Source organism: Canis aureus, chromosome 7 (assembly GCF_053574225.1).
Source record: "Canis aureus isolate CA01 chromosome 7, VMU_Caureus_v.1.0, whole genome shotgun sequence".
NCBI lineage: Eukaryota > Metazoa > Chordata > Mammalia > Carnivora > Canidae > Canis > Canis aureus.
In genome coordinates this window covers 28945394-28961280 of record NC_135617.1, presented here as the reverse complement: position 1 = coordinate 28961280, position 15887 = coordinate 28945394, and the positions used below count along the sequence as shown (strand labels likewise).

At 36.1% G+C, this 15887-nt stretch overlaps 1 protein-coding gene and 2 pseudogenes across 4 annotated transcripts in view; 2 read left to right on the top strand and 1 right to left on the bottom strand.

The window, feature by feature from the left end:
• The window catches only part of ME1 (malic enzyme 1), a 213043-nt gene that overhangs the window by 31051 nt on the left and 166105 nt on the right, over nt 1-15887 (bottom strand). For all 4 annotated transcript variants that reach the window (XM_077903231.1, XM_077903230.1, XM_077903233.1 and 1 more), the window contains exons 7-9: nt 15673-15782; nt 3099-3196; nt 1239-1352 (exon numbers count right to left, since the gene is read on the bottom strand). In XM_077903231.1, coding sequence (XP_077759357.1) covers nt 1239-1352; nt 3099-3196; nt 15673-15782 — 322 coding nt within the window. The remainder of the gene's footprint in view (nt 1-1238; nt 1353-3098; nt 3197-15672; nt 15783-15887) is intronic.
• LOC144317872 (transmembrane and coiled-coil domain-containing protein 3 pseudogene) lies at nt 11448-12194 on the top strand (annotated as a pseudogene).
• On the top strand, nt 12455-13199 carry LOC144317871 (transmembrane and coiled-coil domain-containing protein 3 pseudogene; annotated as a pseudogene).

Sequence of the window (15887 nt, the reverse complement as noted above, 5' to 3'; positions counted from 1 at the left end):
TAGATAACAAACTGATGGTTACCACAGGGGAAGTGGGTGGGAGGTTGGGTTAAATAGGTGTGTACCTGTGATGACCACCACGTGTATGTAAGTGTTAAATCACTATATGGTACACCTGAAACTAAGCTTACACTGTATGCTAACTAACTAGAATTTAAATAAAAACTTTTAAAGAAAGAAGAAAGCAAAACATTGTTACATCTCTATCTCTTGTAAGATATATTCTTAAAATGGAAACTATTGGATCAGAAGCATAAACTTTTAAAGGTTCTGGATACACATAAGCCATTTTTCCAGAAAGTTTGTACACATTTCACATTTGCTTCTATATTAAATTCCTGAAGTCTATGCTTATCACTGGTTATTTTAAAAGTTCATCTTCAGGTAGAAAGAAGATTTACAAATATTTTCTTCTGTCAGTTTAAAGAAGAGTGACTAATGTGCATAGATGGCAGAAGTAATATTAATGCCTTACAGCCATGTAGCAACATAGTCAACCTACCTAGTCTTATTTGGTTCTCACAATAACTTATGAAGTAGGTCCTGTTATCTCTATTAGAGCTGGGAAAACGACTTTGTCAGTTAACACTGAAATAGTCATTTTTAAAAGCACTTCTCAGGAATTCCCATTCAAACTCTCAAGAGTTTAGTTGAGAGAAAGTAGCAGGCAAAAGGGTAGCTATTTCATGGTTTGTTCTTTTTTCCTAGCTATTGTGCAATTTGCCAGATAACTTTTAATAAAAGGAGCTACCCTTAGGTGTTTCTGCTGTATCAATATAATACTGCCTCATCCAGAAACCAATTTAAGTGGACTAACAACCCATAGAGTAGTAAGGAGCCAATAAACTTCATAGGCCAACCCGATTTGGTAGCTGAGCCACTCTTCTTTTTCAGAAGAGTATAAGTATTATTGTATGACATGTGGTCATTCATATACAACAGTTTTTCTTTCAACATAGTGTTGGGGGTATGGTGAGTGGAAGCAGTAGTAGTCTTTGAGATGGGCATCCAGAATGGCACCTTAATTTTTATTCAGTTAAAATTGGCAAATTCTGGGACACCTGGGTGGCTCAGCGGTTAAGCGTCTGCCTTTGGCTCAGGGTGTGATCCCAGGGTCCAGGATCGAGTCTCACATTGGGCTCCTGCAGAGAGCCTGCTTCTCCCTTTACGTATATCTCTGCCTCTCTCTCTGTCTCTCATGAATAAATAAATAAAGTCTTTAAAAAAAAAATTCTTACCTTGACTATTAATCCTTTTGAGTCAACCAACCATATGTTTTTCATGGCCTTCTCTTTTGGTAAACCTTCTTTTTCCATGGCCATAACAATTAGGTGTGCGATCCCTAAGGCAGCCTGAGAAGACATTATAAAAACAAAACTTTAAAAAGTTGTTCCGCATAATAACTTATCAAGAGTTACGTTTCACTCCATTTTATCTTTGTTAATAAGAAAGAACAAAATGGCTCTACTGACCTAAACAGTTATATTCATTCATTTATACTGGGAGCAAAGTATTTTTATCACATTTGGGGTAAGCTAAAGGACAATTATTTACTCTTCTTATCACAACAGAACCACTATTATGTGGCCTGCTCTTTAGCCACAGATAAATCAGTGATATCCTTGATTGTCATCATCTTTAATCCTGTTAATGCAATTAAGATTTGCTCCAACGAGAAAATATTGAACTTAAAAGAATGACCTGGTCAGCCTTGCTTATTGGACTGTATTGTTTATTGTTGGGCTCCAGCTCCTCTATTGAATTTGAAGAATGAAGCCTGGTCATTTGGATGGGAACTTGACCAATTAGGCAATAGAATAAAACACATAAAATCTCTGTCCCTAAGCATTTATTTACTCTATTAATTTGGACAAAGAAAGTACTGTGAAATCTCTTTCAAGATTAAAAGCAATCAACTTCTTTGGTATTTGATAAATTTTGTGATAATCTGTGAATGTCCAAAACCTTTTCAGGGACAAACAAATGCCAGTTTTGAATCATCCAACCATGAATACATCTGCCCTGCTGAGTATCAAGAACTGACCTGTACCATTCATCAAAATCCTTTGGAAATTCAGAGAATTTGAAATAGAAGAAGCTGACTAAAATTAAATACAGCATGTAACCTTCATCCAAATAAAAAACTCAAATTTTAATAAGATGTAATTTAGCCTTGATTTTTATTTTGATGTGAAAATGAACTTGTGATTTATATTCTGAATACTTTGACATGTTTACATCTTGGCATTTAAATTCTAGCTTTGTGAATTTCATTTTAAGAACAAGTAAAATCAAAACCAACATAATATATACAGTTTCTACTAGTGTAATACATTTGTTTATAATCATATTCAATTTGAAAATTTAAAGGTTCTTTATATATAGCCACGAAGTATTTCTTCTTTCACTCCATCCTACAATTCTAAACAGATTTGGGCAGTTTTTTCACAAGAAGCTCAAACTCAATTGACATTTGAAGTCCTATTTTGGGGGCATGAATTATCAGTGGAGTCTAGTTTTCTTCTTCCAAATGATTAACTCACAGCAGAAGAGAGCAAAAACAGCCTACTTTTACTTTTGTCTCCGTGCCTTCTCCTTCCAGCAACTGTGAATGTTTTGGTTCTTTTGCATGTGAACAGTTATAATGCACAAGTCTCCAATTCAAATATGTTTTTCTTAAAAACTTGAATATAGTTATATATGTGTACACTGATTTGTGAATCAAATTAAGAGAACTTTCATATGGGACACTGGAGGGCACTAAAAGCATCAAATATAATAGCTTAAAAACTTAAAAGCTTTTATACATAATCATACCTTGGAAACTTTTTTGTTCCCACAAAACACACAAAACAAAAACCCATGCCACCATTCGATAATCTCAGAAATTTAAGACGTGAAAAGTATCACTATATCTCTATGCTAAAGAGTCCTATGATAAATGAATATACCTCAATACTTAACTGGGGAATCTTTCAATAAACAGCTGCAATATATTGAAAATCTGAAAAAATACCTTAAATTTCAAATTAGTGAATAATTAAGATAAATTCTGTTCATCACTTTAAGATAATGTAAGTATTGTATAAGGCAAGTACCTCTCCAGCTCCTTGGAAGAGTATTTTTTGATCAGACAGTTTGTTTTTGGTTATTCGAAGAGCCGCAAGAATGCCTGCCACTGCAACAGACGCTGTTCCTGTAACAAGAAATAGCCTTACATGATCCTCAAACAGATCCTGCCAAATTCAAAGCCTTGAATCTTTATTTGCCTCTTGAATTCATTGTACAACAAGGTAACTGGCACAGAAAGGGAACCTATGGTTGTCTGACCTCATGCTCACATATGAGGTGAAATTCTCAGGCTATGGACATCAATATTTTAACACAGCAACTCTCCACTATTCTTGATGACTTTCCAAAAAGATTCTATGACTTAATGTGATATAATGAATAAAAGCATGGGGTTTGAATTCTTATGTGGATTCCAGGTCAACCTGTTTACTAGCTAGATGAATTTAGAGAAATTATTTTTTTTTTCATTTTGGGTTTTTTAAAAAAGATTTTATTTATTTATTCATGATAGACACAGGGGAAGAGAGAGAGAGAGGCAGAGACACAGGCAGAGGGAGAAGCAGGATCCATGCCGGTAGCCTGATGCAGGACTCGATCCAGGATCACACCCTGGGCCAAAGGCAGGTGCTGAGCTGGTGAGCCACCCAGGGATCCCCTCATTTTGTTTTTTTAAAGATTGTATTCATTTACTTGAGAGTGACTGAGAGAGAGAGAGAGAGAGAGCATACAAGCGGGGAGAAGAGTAGCAGGAGAGGGAGAAGCAGACTCCCCACTGAGTAGGCAGCACGATGTGGGACTCGATCTCAGGACCGCAGGATTGCAGGATCATGACCTGAACCCAAAGGCAGGTGCTTAACTGAATGAGTCACCCAGGTGCTCCTAGAAAAATTATCTTATCAGTTTCCTCATATGTAAAATAGTTGTATTGTGTGAGACAAAAGAGTACTAAGTGCTATTAGATTCTTCCACCTAATTACTCTAGGGACCCTGAAACCTACTACTAATCCCCTCTATACAAAATAGGTGTGCAGTAAATTCTTGCTGATAATGGTTGTGGTAGTAATGACGTTTCCAATACATTTGGAATTTGATCCTTAAATCTTTAATTTTAAAAACTGACAAACAATAGCAATTAAAATCTGATGTTATTGTGTCCTTTAATCGGCTATTACAATTAAACCTATAACAATCATTGGTGGATCCCAAAGGTGCTGGACAATATTAATGTAAAATTTATTTAGGATAATAGACTGAGTTTTCCTCATCATGCCCCACAGGCATAGAAACTTCACCAGTACTACTTTTACTACTTTGGCATATAAGCTTTCACAGATCACAGAACAGTTGTCTTGCTTTTAAACATAATTTCATAGCTCAAATTCTTTATTGGCTCAGGTCTGAAGTAAAACTTTGCACCCTCTTGCAGTATTTTCCAGCTCTGTCATCTACTTTCACTCCTCTACATAACACTTTACCTATAATGGTTCCTAGATCACTCACCTAGGTAGCAAAGCTTAATTAAACTTTAAACATCCATATTTGGTGTAAAAAAATAGATTTAGACTAGGTCTGATGAATGACACAATGATGAAGTGTCATATATGCCAAGTACCAAGGATGAATGAAGCATTTCACCATTAGTATGTTTGTTCTTTTCAATCTTTTTGTTGTTTCTTTCTTGTAGAATCTGGTAGTCATAAATAAGATCACGATAAACAATAATTATTGAAGACCTGTGTCACTTGCATGTTTTTTTATTTAGAAACACAACATAAATCACGAAAATAAAATGCTTGAATTTTGAGGCATCATTATAATAAACTGGTAAGTGATACATTATGTAGAGACAACTCTCCTATATAACATTTAAAATGAAAGCCTGTTTTCTTTGGGGAAATACTTAGTAGTGGAATTATTGAATTATAGGGTATTTATGGTTTTAGTTTTTTGGAGACTCTCCATACCGTTTTCCACAATGGGTGCACCAATTTGCATTCCCAGCAACAGTGCACAAGGGTTCCTCCTTCTTCACATACTTGCCATTCACATACTTGTTATTTCCTGTCATTTTGATTTTGGCCATTCTGACAGGTATAAGCTTATATCTCATTGTGTCTTTGATTTGCATTTCCCTGATAATGAGTGATGGTGAACATCTTTTCACTGTTGACCATCTGTAAGTCTTCTTTGCAAAAATGTCTATTCAGATCCTCTACCTATTTTTAACCAGATTATTTAGTTTTTATATAAGTTATTACACAAATAAGTATAAGTTATGCAAAATAAGTATTATTTGTAGAAGTTCTTTACATATTTTGGATATTAACCTCTTATCAGATATATTTGCAAATAAATGAAAACACCAATTCCAAAGGATATATGCATCCCTATGTTTATTGCAGCATTATTCATAACAGCCAAGATATGGAAGCAACCCAAGAATCCACTGATAAATGAACGGATAAAGAAGATGTCTATGTACACACACACACAATGGTATCACACAGGTATATAATGAGACCTTGACATTTGTGACAACCTATATGGACCTAGAGGATATTAAGCTGAGTGAAGAAAGACAAACAGAAAAAGACAAATACTTATGTGTGGAATTTAAAAAAATAAATGAGGGATCTCTGGGTGGCGCAGCGGTTTGGCACCTGCCTTTGGCCCAGGGCGTGATCCTGGAGACCCAGGATCAAATCCCATGTCGGGCTCCCGGTGCATGGAGCCTGCTTCTCCCTCTGCCTGTGTCTCTGCCTCAATCTCTCTCACTCTCTCTCTGTGACTATCATAAATAAATAAAAATTTAAAAAAAATAAAAAAATAAAAAAATAAATGAATAAACAAAAAGCAGAATCAGATCTATAAATACAGAGAATGAACAGACTGATGATTGCCAGAGAGGGAAGATGGGCAAAATGGGGGAAGGAGAGTAGGAGATACAGGCTTCCAGTTATAGAATGAATAAGTCACAGGGATAAAAGGCATAGTAGAGGAAATATAGTCAATGGTATTGTAATAGTGTTGTATGGTGAGAGACAATAGCTACACTTATAGTGAACACAGCATAACAAATATAGTTGCTGAATCACCACATTGTACACCTAACACATAACACTGTATGTTAACTATATTCAAATAAAAAATAACAATAAGTAAAATAAAATAAAAGCCTAGGTAAAAATATGGCTGATCTATGTAGAAAAGACATTACAATAGGATCAGAATGGTTTGTCTCTTACATCCATGGTACTTACAGGACCTATTAAATAGAAGAAAATAATTTTAGAGAGGTATAAGTATCCAGTCACTACACAAGTAGCTATTCACTAATACTAGCTCAAGTTATCTCATTCTCAGGCTTTTTGAAGTAAACTCACCAGAAGCTTGGATTTGAGGGACTCTAAGCTCCCTTCCAACTCTGAGACTTCCATCATTTTAGGGTCTCTATAGCCTCTATCAGAACCACAAGATTTAACCAGCTGAAGAATCAAAGTTTGAAGCAATCACTGTATTTGTATTATTGTTTTGACTTTAAATAGAACTGGGCATTTAAGAATAGTAGAATAAAATCTTTCAAAAGATCCAAACTATAATGTGGTGACATTTTTATATGGTTATGCTGGATCACTCTGTATTAAAAGCCAAGATGTTTTAAGTTTGTACATATTATCTCAAGTAAGGTAAAAGACATCTCTGTTTACATTAGATGTTAGTGCCTTCTATTTAAATATATATTCCACAACATCTCATGAGGCAATAATGAAACATCTAAATTTCTCTTCATAGAATAAAAATAAAAAAGATATTTTTAGCACTGTCAAAAAGCTAATTTGAGCATGATTCCTTTTTTTTGACATGTTAGCTGAAATTTATTTTTTGTAATAATTACATGTATGGGTTTTTTATTTATTTTTTTAATTGAGCATGACTCTTGCATATGTCCTAGTCCTACTTCCTGGTACGACTTTGATTTAAATCAAAGTCAAGGGAGTAAATGTGGCAGGATGATATCTCATAAAAATGCCGAGTTTTTGTAACAAATTATTCCAAAATAATTTTTGAGATTGAAAACTAAATTTTTAGTAAAGCAGACAAAGACAGGCTGAAGTTTATCTTTGTACTAGGACTTTTAGAGTACTTAATATTTAACACTGATGAAAGAATGACCTCTACTAATACAGTAATTTGTTAAATCTGATTAGAATTACTATATATAACTAGCAAAGGAGACTGATAAGTAATCAAGTTAAACTCCTCATGTGCTACTAAGTAAGTAGTTCAGACAGCACCAGAAGCAAGGGGAGCAGGAGTAACTTTTTTGAGCAGGGCTACAGCATTAGGAGTACGTGCTACTCAAGCATAGTATTAAAGAAATAATGTGAGAGGTCCAGGATTTCTGACAGGGCAAGCATGACACGGAAGCAGGGAGGACTGGTCAAAATGGGGGATTGAACACATAATTTAGTTTTCCCTCTCCCCAGTAAACTCTACTAAAACAACAGAAAGGAGATTAAAAAAAAAAAAAAAAGATCAAGGAACCACAAGAGGATAGCAACAAAATTGCTAGAAGCTAGAAGGCAGATGGGCAGATAGCAACAGATAGCAACAGACAGTGGATGCGAAAAGGCTGAGTTTTTGGCCAGCCATGGAAATGCTAAGAAACAATCGGAGTGAGAAAGCAGAATTATCAAAAGGCCTGGCTACAGGAGGCACCAAATACCTCTGAAAGTGGGGATTTAAGAAGAGATGTAAAACATGAGGCTACTCAAAAATCTGTGAAGAAGTAGTTATAACCTAGATCCATTTTCCTGACCTTCTAGCAGACAGCTGACCCTCCACACTCTGGAGGTTTACTTAAAAAACCAGAGGTTTATTTTCTAGAGACCATATCTGGATTGTAAGACATGAGGCACAACCGTAAGGCATCAGGGATAATTGGTTGCAAGGGTGCTATACCTTGAATCAAGGTTAAATGCCAGTTAACATACTCAATATAGAGACTTCCAATCTTCCCCTACTTGGCTCCAAGAATACTGGCAAAAAGCTCATCCTAGCAGAAAGCTAACATCAAGAGAGAGACTGAAAAAATCTTTTCTGTGGAATCTGAGCAGTGTAAGAGAAAAAACAAAACCAGACTGCTAAGGAGGATTTCCTTAAGAAAATGGCTCAATCAAGTATCTTACAGTAAAGACCTAGAATACAAGCTCCATTTGTTTACCAAGCCTTCCAAAATGTAAGAGAGAGGACACAGAACACATGTGAAACTGTAGGTAGTATAGTACTGCTGAAACAAACACAACTTACTAGAATGCTGCATGATATGATGCTTTAGTGTTGGATAAGATCATGCAGGCTCTTCCACTACATACTAATAATAACTGTATATATTGTTTTATATACATATAAATATATAATGTATACATATATCATATACATAAATAAAACTAAAATTATAAACTATATAATTATAAAATTATACAATTATAATTATAGGTAACATGGCTAAAAATTCTAAATTCAGAGAGCAGTGGGGGAATAATTTGAGAGTTGGAGGCTGATGGCCACTGCAATTATTGAGGAGAGAGGATATTGCAACAATCCAAGAAAGAAGCAAGTTGAAAGGGAGGAAATAATTAAGAGATAAAAATCAACAGGTCTTAATGATTAAATGCATAGAATGGGTGAGTAAAAGTCCAGAATAATCATACATTTTCTTGTTTGGGTGACTAGGAATAAGTTTGCAAGGAAAATATGAGTTCAATTTTGAACTTGTGAGCTTGTGCTTCCTGTCCATGCGCTGCTTAGGGGGAAATGTCAAGAAGGTAGTTAGATATACAGGTCTGGAACTCAGCATAGAAATCTAGGTCAGAGATAAAAATCTGGAATTTGAAAACATGTAGTTGTATTTAGGTCATGTGGATTGACAACACTATTCAGTGAGTGGCTAAAGGAGAGAACCCAAAATAAATATAAACATTTAAGAAATAAGGGCAGAAGAATGTGATATAGGGGAAGATGGCCAAGTAAGAAAATGGTCAAAGAGGTAGAAGAAGCAAGAAAGCATATGGTACCATGGAACCAAAAGGAAGAAGTAGTGATAAACAGTAGAAAGGTTAATCAAGAAAGGCAATGATAATAACTACTGGATCTGACGATTATTACATCATGGTGACCTTTCAGAGAGCTATTTTGGTTATATATATGTTAGAGCCAAAGCTGAAGGGCAGCATGCTGAGGAATAAATAAAAGATGAAGAATAGAGACAGCAGATGTGGAGTATTCCTTGGAAAAGTTTAAATAAGAAAATAATGAGATGAAGATGGAGATGGGGGCAGGAGGGAAACAGGGCCAAGAAAAATATTTTATTTTTATAGGAAGAATGACAAGGACTGTTGGAGGAAAGAATGTTGGGTCAAGGTAATTATTTTAAAGAATTAAAGAAATTCTTAAATAAACCTAAATTTTCTTAAATTTTGGGTGTCTGGGTGGCTCAGTCGGTTAAGCATCTGCCTTCAGCTCAGGTCATGATCCCAGGGTCCTGGGATCCAGCCCCACATCAGGCTCCCTGCTCAGTGGGGAGTCTGCTTCTCCCTCTACCCCTCACTCTGCTCATGCTCTCTCTCTCTCTCTCTCAAATTAATAAATAAAATCTTAAAAAAAAAGAAAGCGATTTAAACATGATATAGCCTAATGGCAATAGAGACAAAGAAGCTGAAGTCACAGGAAAAGAAGCTACCCACTAATTCTAATGAGCTTTTTCAAACTGGTCTGGTTTCACCATTAGGAAAGCCAAGTATGTTTTAAAAATTCTTTTCTATTAAATCCTTTTGTAAAAATAAATAAATAAATAGATAGATAGATAAATAGATAGATAAATAAATAAATCCTTTTGTAGTAAGAATATCTGACAAAATATTCCTGCATTCTAGTTCATGTATTGATTTTTAAAAGAAATATTTGATAAAATAAATTCTAATATAACAAAATAGTCTGAATAGTTTTTGTCTCCTAGTATAAAGACATCTTAGCAGAAATGCAGGGGAGATCTGGGGGAGCCTGGATGGCTCAGTTGGTTAAGCATCTGTTTTCAGCTCTGGTCATGATTAGAGGCCCTGGGATCAATCTGTGTGTCAAGCTCCCCAATTAATGTGGAGTCTGTTTCTCCCTCATCCCTCTGCCCCTCCCCTTCCACTTGTGTCTCTCTTTCTCTCTCAAATAAATAAATCTTAAAAACAAAAAACAAAACCAAAAAAAAAAAAAAAGAGAGAGAGAGAGAGAGAGAGAGAGAAATACATGGGAATGTAATTATGGTATCTAGATATAAAATAAAGTACTTCGGATTAATGTTAAATCAATTGAGAATTAACTTAGAATCTACAAATAAGAGGAGTGTCATCCGAATACTATTTTCCTTTTTTTTCCATTTAATTTATATGATACAGTTATATCTAATATTCCTTCATATAACTGGTATTAAGGGTAACATGAAAAATGACTCTTCTAAGAGATGACAGCAAATGCCAAATTACAATATAAAGTAATGACAATACCACTTTGAAAAGAACACTAATAGAAGCATTGGGTTTTTGGTATTATAACTAAAAACTATACTTTAGGTAATTTTGTGTTATGGCTCAACAACTCAGTAAAAAGTGCTATCTTTCTACACTTGAAAAAATGTATTCATAAATACATGCCCATTGTAACAAATGCATTAAACAGTTAAAATCCAGATTGACAAAGACTAAAAAAAATCACTTCTAATCTTACTGCCTCGGTAGGATCATTTTCAACATTCTGATGAATACTCGTACAACTGTTTTCTAGATCTGATATATGCAAATTAAAGAAAATTTTAATTTGCAAAAAATATTTCACGCCATGCCTACTATTTTAACATACTTTCTGACACTTAAAAATATCTTGTGACTACCATACAATGTTAATAACATTTTAGAGGGCTTCTCATTTTTTGCTATTAAAAACAACATTGCAATAGAGATTGCATTCCAGAGATAGCAATGGGTGGCCAGTACCCTCCTTGAGCCCAATCCCTTCCCCATCCCTTGCCTTGGGGGGGCAGCTGCGCCACCTGCCACCTGGAAAGGGATATAGGATCCTATATCCTAGGATATATCCTAGGATATATATCCTATAGGATATAGGTTTGTTCCTGTCTGGCTCTCAGTGCCAAAGAGCCAGACCCAAAATGTGGTGCGGATAGGCCAGGTTCCAAAGAAGTTAAATAACTGATGCTGGACTCACTGGCCCTGTTCCTGCCCTGCTCATGCTGCTTGCTCCTTGCTCCAGAATTTCCTGGGTATGGCACCAGGTATGCATTTGGTACCAGCTGAAAATATGTTTCTAAAATGCAAGCTCAGTTTAGCAGAACTCTTGGGACAGCCTTGCCCTGTCCTCGAAAATTGGATCATGAAGGTATTAGAAAAAACTGTTTCTGGATGTTGCTTCTAACACTTCGTTTACTAGTGGGTGCCGTGGAACACAAAGAAATATCAGAACATGCCATCAAGTTGCAGCTTAATGAGGCAGAGGGGCAGCTAGAACTCAGAGGAAGCAGTGGGTCCTCCATAGTTGCAGAAAGCTGCCTGGGCTTCTTCACTAAAAAACTGTGGTTCTTTACTAACTGAAAAGGGCCATAGAGAAGTGGGAAAAGACGCTGGCCTATGGAATGAAGAAACAATGTTCCAGGGGTACACAGTTGTAATTTTCCAAAAAGAGCTGAATGAAGTGAAAAATCATGGTCTCCTAGGCTACATATGGCCCTAGAGAGCCCTTGAGAAGAAAGAATATGTGAAAATTCCAGCAGCAGGAAAACATCAGGGTGACACCTTCAAAACTACACACCATCAAAACAGAAGTTTATCCATGTTGATGATATTCTCGAAGATGGGAGAAAGGCAGCATATTGCTCTGAGGAAGGCATGGAAGTACACACTTTTGATGACAATAAATGAGGCAAAAAAAAAAGGGTCAATTTGAGGTAGTTCTGAAGGTGGGAAGAAGAGGTCAACTCTAAACAAAATCTCACAAAATGAGAAACGGAGTAGGATGTAGGTCTTAGCGTGGTGACTCTGAAAACAATGAATATATTTTGACCAAGAGATACAACAATCCCATATGCATTTCACCACTTTCTTTTTTTTTTAAGATTTTATTTATTTATTCATGAGAGGCACACAGCGAGAGGCAGAGACACAGGCAGAGGGAGAAGCAGGCTCCATGCAGGGATCCCAATGTGGGACTCGATCCTGGGTCTCCAGGATCATGCCCTGGGCTGAAGGCGGGCGCTAAACCACTAAGCCACCCAGGGATTCCCCCATTTCACCACTTTCTAAAGAATACTGTGACGATAGGAATGTTGTCTTTACTGAGAGCTGGCTGTGCACAAGAGGACTGCCTACAACGTTGCGTTACACTAATTGTGGTATATTTGGGAACTCCAGGACTAAATAGGATTAAGTTAATAAACTTACAATCAACTTACTACGAGGGAAGACATTAGGAGAATCTTTTTCTTATTGGCTTAGAAGTTTTCCCAGCAAAGCTAATCCAGGTAGTGAAGACTGCCCTACCAGGACTGTGATATGTGACTCTATGAGTGATTATATTGGGCTTCTGGGGATACCTTTTACAGATCAGATCCACTAAGAGCATCTTTATTTCTACCTGCCTGTCCTTACCGAGCATACCCTTAGTGTCCAGATTCCTCATGGGTAGCACACAGGGTGAAAAAGAAGCACTGACCATAGCATGGTGCTGCTTGGAATAATGCTCATGGTGCCGGATGCACAGCTGGCATGCTGACCCTCATCCAAGCAGGAGCCAATACTTAGTTCAATATTCTCATGCTGTACTGTGAATACCGGCTTGTTGGTCAGATTCTTTTCTCCAGGCCTGCTGCTTTTATTCCATGTCTTATTATAAAAATTTACCTCATAGGACCATATTATCTAAAGCTGTGTATGGAAAGCAATGGGAGTAAAAAAGCTCTTATCTTAGGAATCTCTGCTTTCATCTTTTTAATGTTAACAGTCATGGAGCTGTTGGATTTCTCCATGGAGCTAGACTGCATCCCGGCCAGAGAGCTCCTTCTTTTGTGAAAAATGTCTTCTATCAAATTTGATTTTGATCTTTTCAATTATCAAAGCATTTAGTATAAGATCAAGCTATATTTACCTAATTTTTAAAAAATCCTAACAACCAGACTAGTTCATTATGGCTAAACCTCCTATGTAAATAATTACAATGTCATGTTAGAGAGCAGCCATTCCAAGGAGGCCATTATGAGAACAACCACCTCTTTTTATAATTGATTTTAAATGATCAGAGGATGAGACCTTATTATTTTGATCTGAATTTGCTGAATTCTGATGGTCTGTAGATTATATTATTAAATGTCCAATTATTTATAGATTTAGCCAGCACTTTTTCAGCTAAAAATAATTTATAGTTAGACTGCATTAAAGTCCAAATCTCTATCCAAAACCAAATTGTCTATCATTTAAAATTATTTTAGGTCACTAATATAGAATTTTAAGTATTTTTAAAATCAAATACTTTTTATAAACTATCTTTAACGCATCTGTTAAAAAAAGAAAAGAAAAGTGTTCTCCCAAGAGTTTGGTGTGAAACATTTATTTACATGGTGTGGCTGTAATAGCTAAATAGCTACATAATTATTTTCCTTGGCATTGAAATGCAATTTTTATGCCCACAGTGGGGAAAGTATTACATTGTGGGCAAAATGGTAAAAACATAAGGTTAGAAAGGTAAAATAGAAACACATGGGGAAAAAGTATCATTAAAGACACTATTTTGGTATGGAGAAATGTACAGAATGGTTTGGTCATTTCTAATCAGAACCCCAATAACTTGCCAAAAGTTCTCTCTAGCCAGAGACTGGGCCCATTTTTCTCAAATCTGTCTTTTTGTTGGCTAAGTCAGAAATGCTCTAAAATTCCTATGTGTAAATAGGTAACTACGCAGATTATATTTTAGGACAGATTAGCTGGGGTGAAAAATTAAATAATTAATGCCTCCACATTGGTGACCCGCTGGGTAGAAGGGGGAATATTCTGTGGTGAATCCTACAGAACGACTCCACATGCAGTGCTATTTGGCCTTGGCTTAGCATCTGCCTCAGATTTCCTGTGCTCCTGACTTTAATTCTGATGCAGCCCAGACCTTGACCTCTAAATTCCTATTCCTCATTGACAGGAGCTCTGATCCTAATTACAAAATACTCATTTTGTTTGATTTGGATTTAGCATTCTTTTTATCTTAAACCGAACTCTGATGCCTATCAATTCTGCACAATGGTTCAAAAGTATGTAATATTGGTCTTTAACTTCTATATGGACATTTCTGTGGGGCCCCCAAAATTGAAAGATAAGAGTATTAAAGAAAGGACAGTTTGCTCAATAGTTTATGTGGCTATTTATTTATTTTTAAGTAATTTCTACACCCAACATAGGGCTCAAACTCCGAACTCCGAGATCAAGAGTTGTATGCTCTACACCAAACTCTACACCAACTGACCCAGCCAGGTGCCCCTAATATAGAGTATTTTAGAGACCACTGCAAAATGAACTGGTAAATGACTCAGACACCGGTCTACAAAATCTTTGTAGCACTGAAGGCATGCTATCATTATACATGTATCTTCTAGCAAGGTCTATAGCTCTGTAAAATTAGACTCTTACTACCCTTCTGAAATCTTCCAAATACTCACTTCTCATGAATAAATACTCAAAAAGAAATTTAATAACATGGAAAGAAAACAAAGTTGAAATAATGTAAAGCATCTTTGTCATGAAAATGGCACTAAAGTAATAATGTGATAACATCACAAAGGATTTGGGGAAAAGAAAGATTTGACCAATTAATTTAGTGTGCCCCAAAAGATACAGAGACTCATTATTTTTAAACACATTATATCTATATAGGTATGTCACACTATAAATTTAAAGCATAGTGAATTTTAAAAATTATACCTGTGAAGTACATTTTATTTCACAGGGTACTTTCACAAATGATTATTTGTCCTTAATACAAACTCTATGAATAGAGAAACATCATCCTCATTTAAACTTTTCTTTGACCACCTCTTTTAAACTTTTCTTTGACCACCTCATTTCCAATGGCACTCATCTCATTTCACTTTGGCTGTCTTCCTCCAAAGTTCCATGAGATGGTGCTTACTATCACTCAGATCTACTCCTTTGTGGTAATACTACATTAGAATACCTCACTCAGGCAGCCCAGGTGGCTCAGCGGCTTGGCGCTGCCTTCAGCTCAGGGCTTGATCCTGGAGACCTTGGATCAAGTCCCACGTCAGGCTCCCTGCATGGAGCCTGCTTCTCCCTCTGCCTGTGTCTCTGCCTCTCTCTCTTTCTCTCTGTGTCTCTCATAAATAAATAAAATTGTAAAAAAAAGAAAAAAGAATACCTCACTCAGGGTCTACAATTTCCCACCCTCCCAGTTGATTCAATTGTCCCCATTATGCTTATTCTTTAACTTCATGGGAGTCTCTGGGTCCTCCTGTCCTTATCTTCACTCCCCTTTCCAGCTTACCTTGAATATCATCATTGAACGTACAATATCGGTTTTGGTATTTCTTGAGGAGACGAAAGGCATTTATATTGGCAAAATCTTCAAACTGAATAAGGCAATTCATCCCATACCTATGGGACAAAACATTCACATGAGAAGAGGTTCTTGAAATAACATATCAAAATAAAGCTCAAAAAAAAAATTCTATCTTGCTACTTACTATAAATATGTAATAC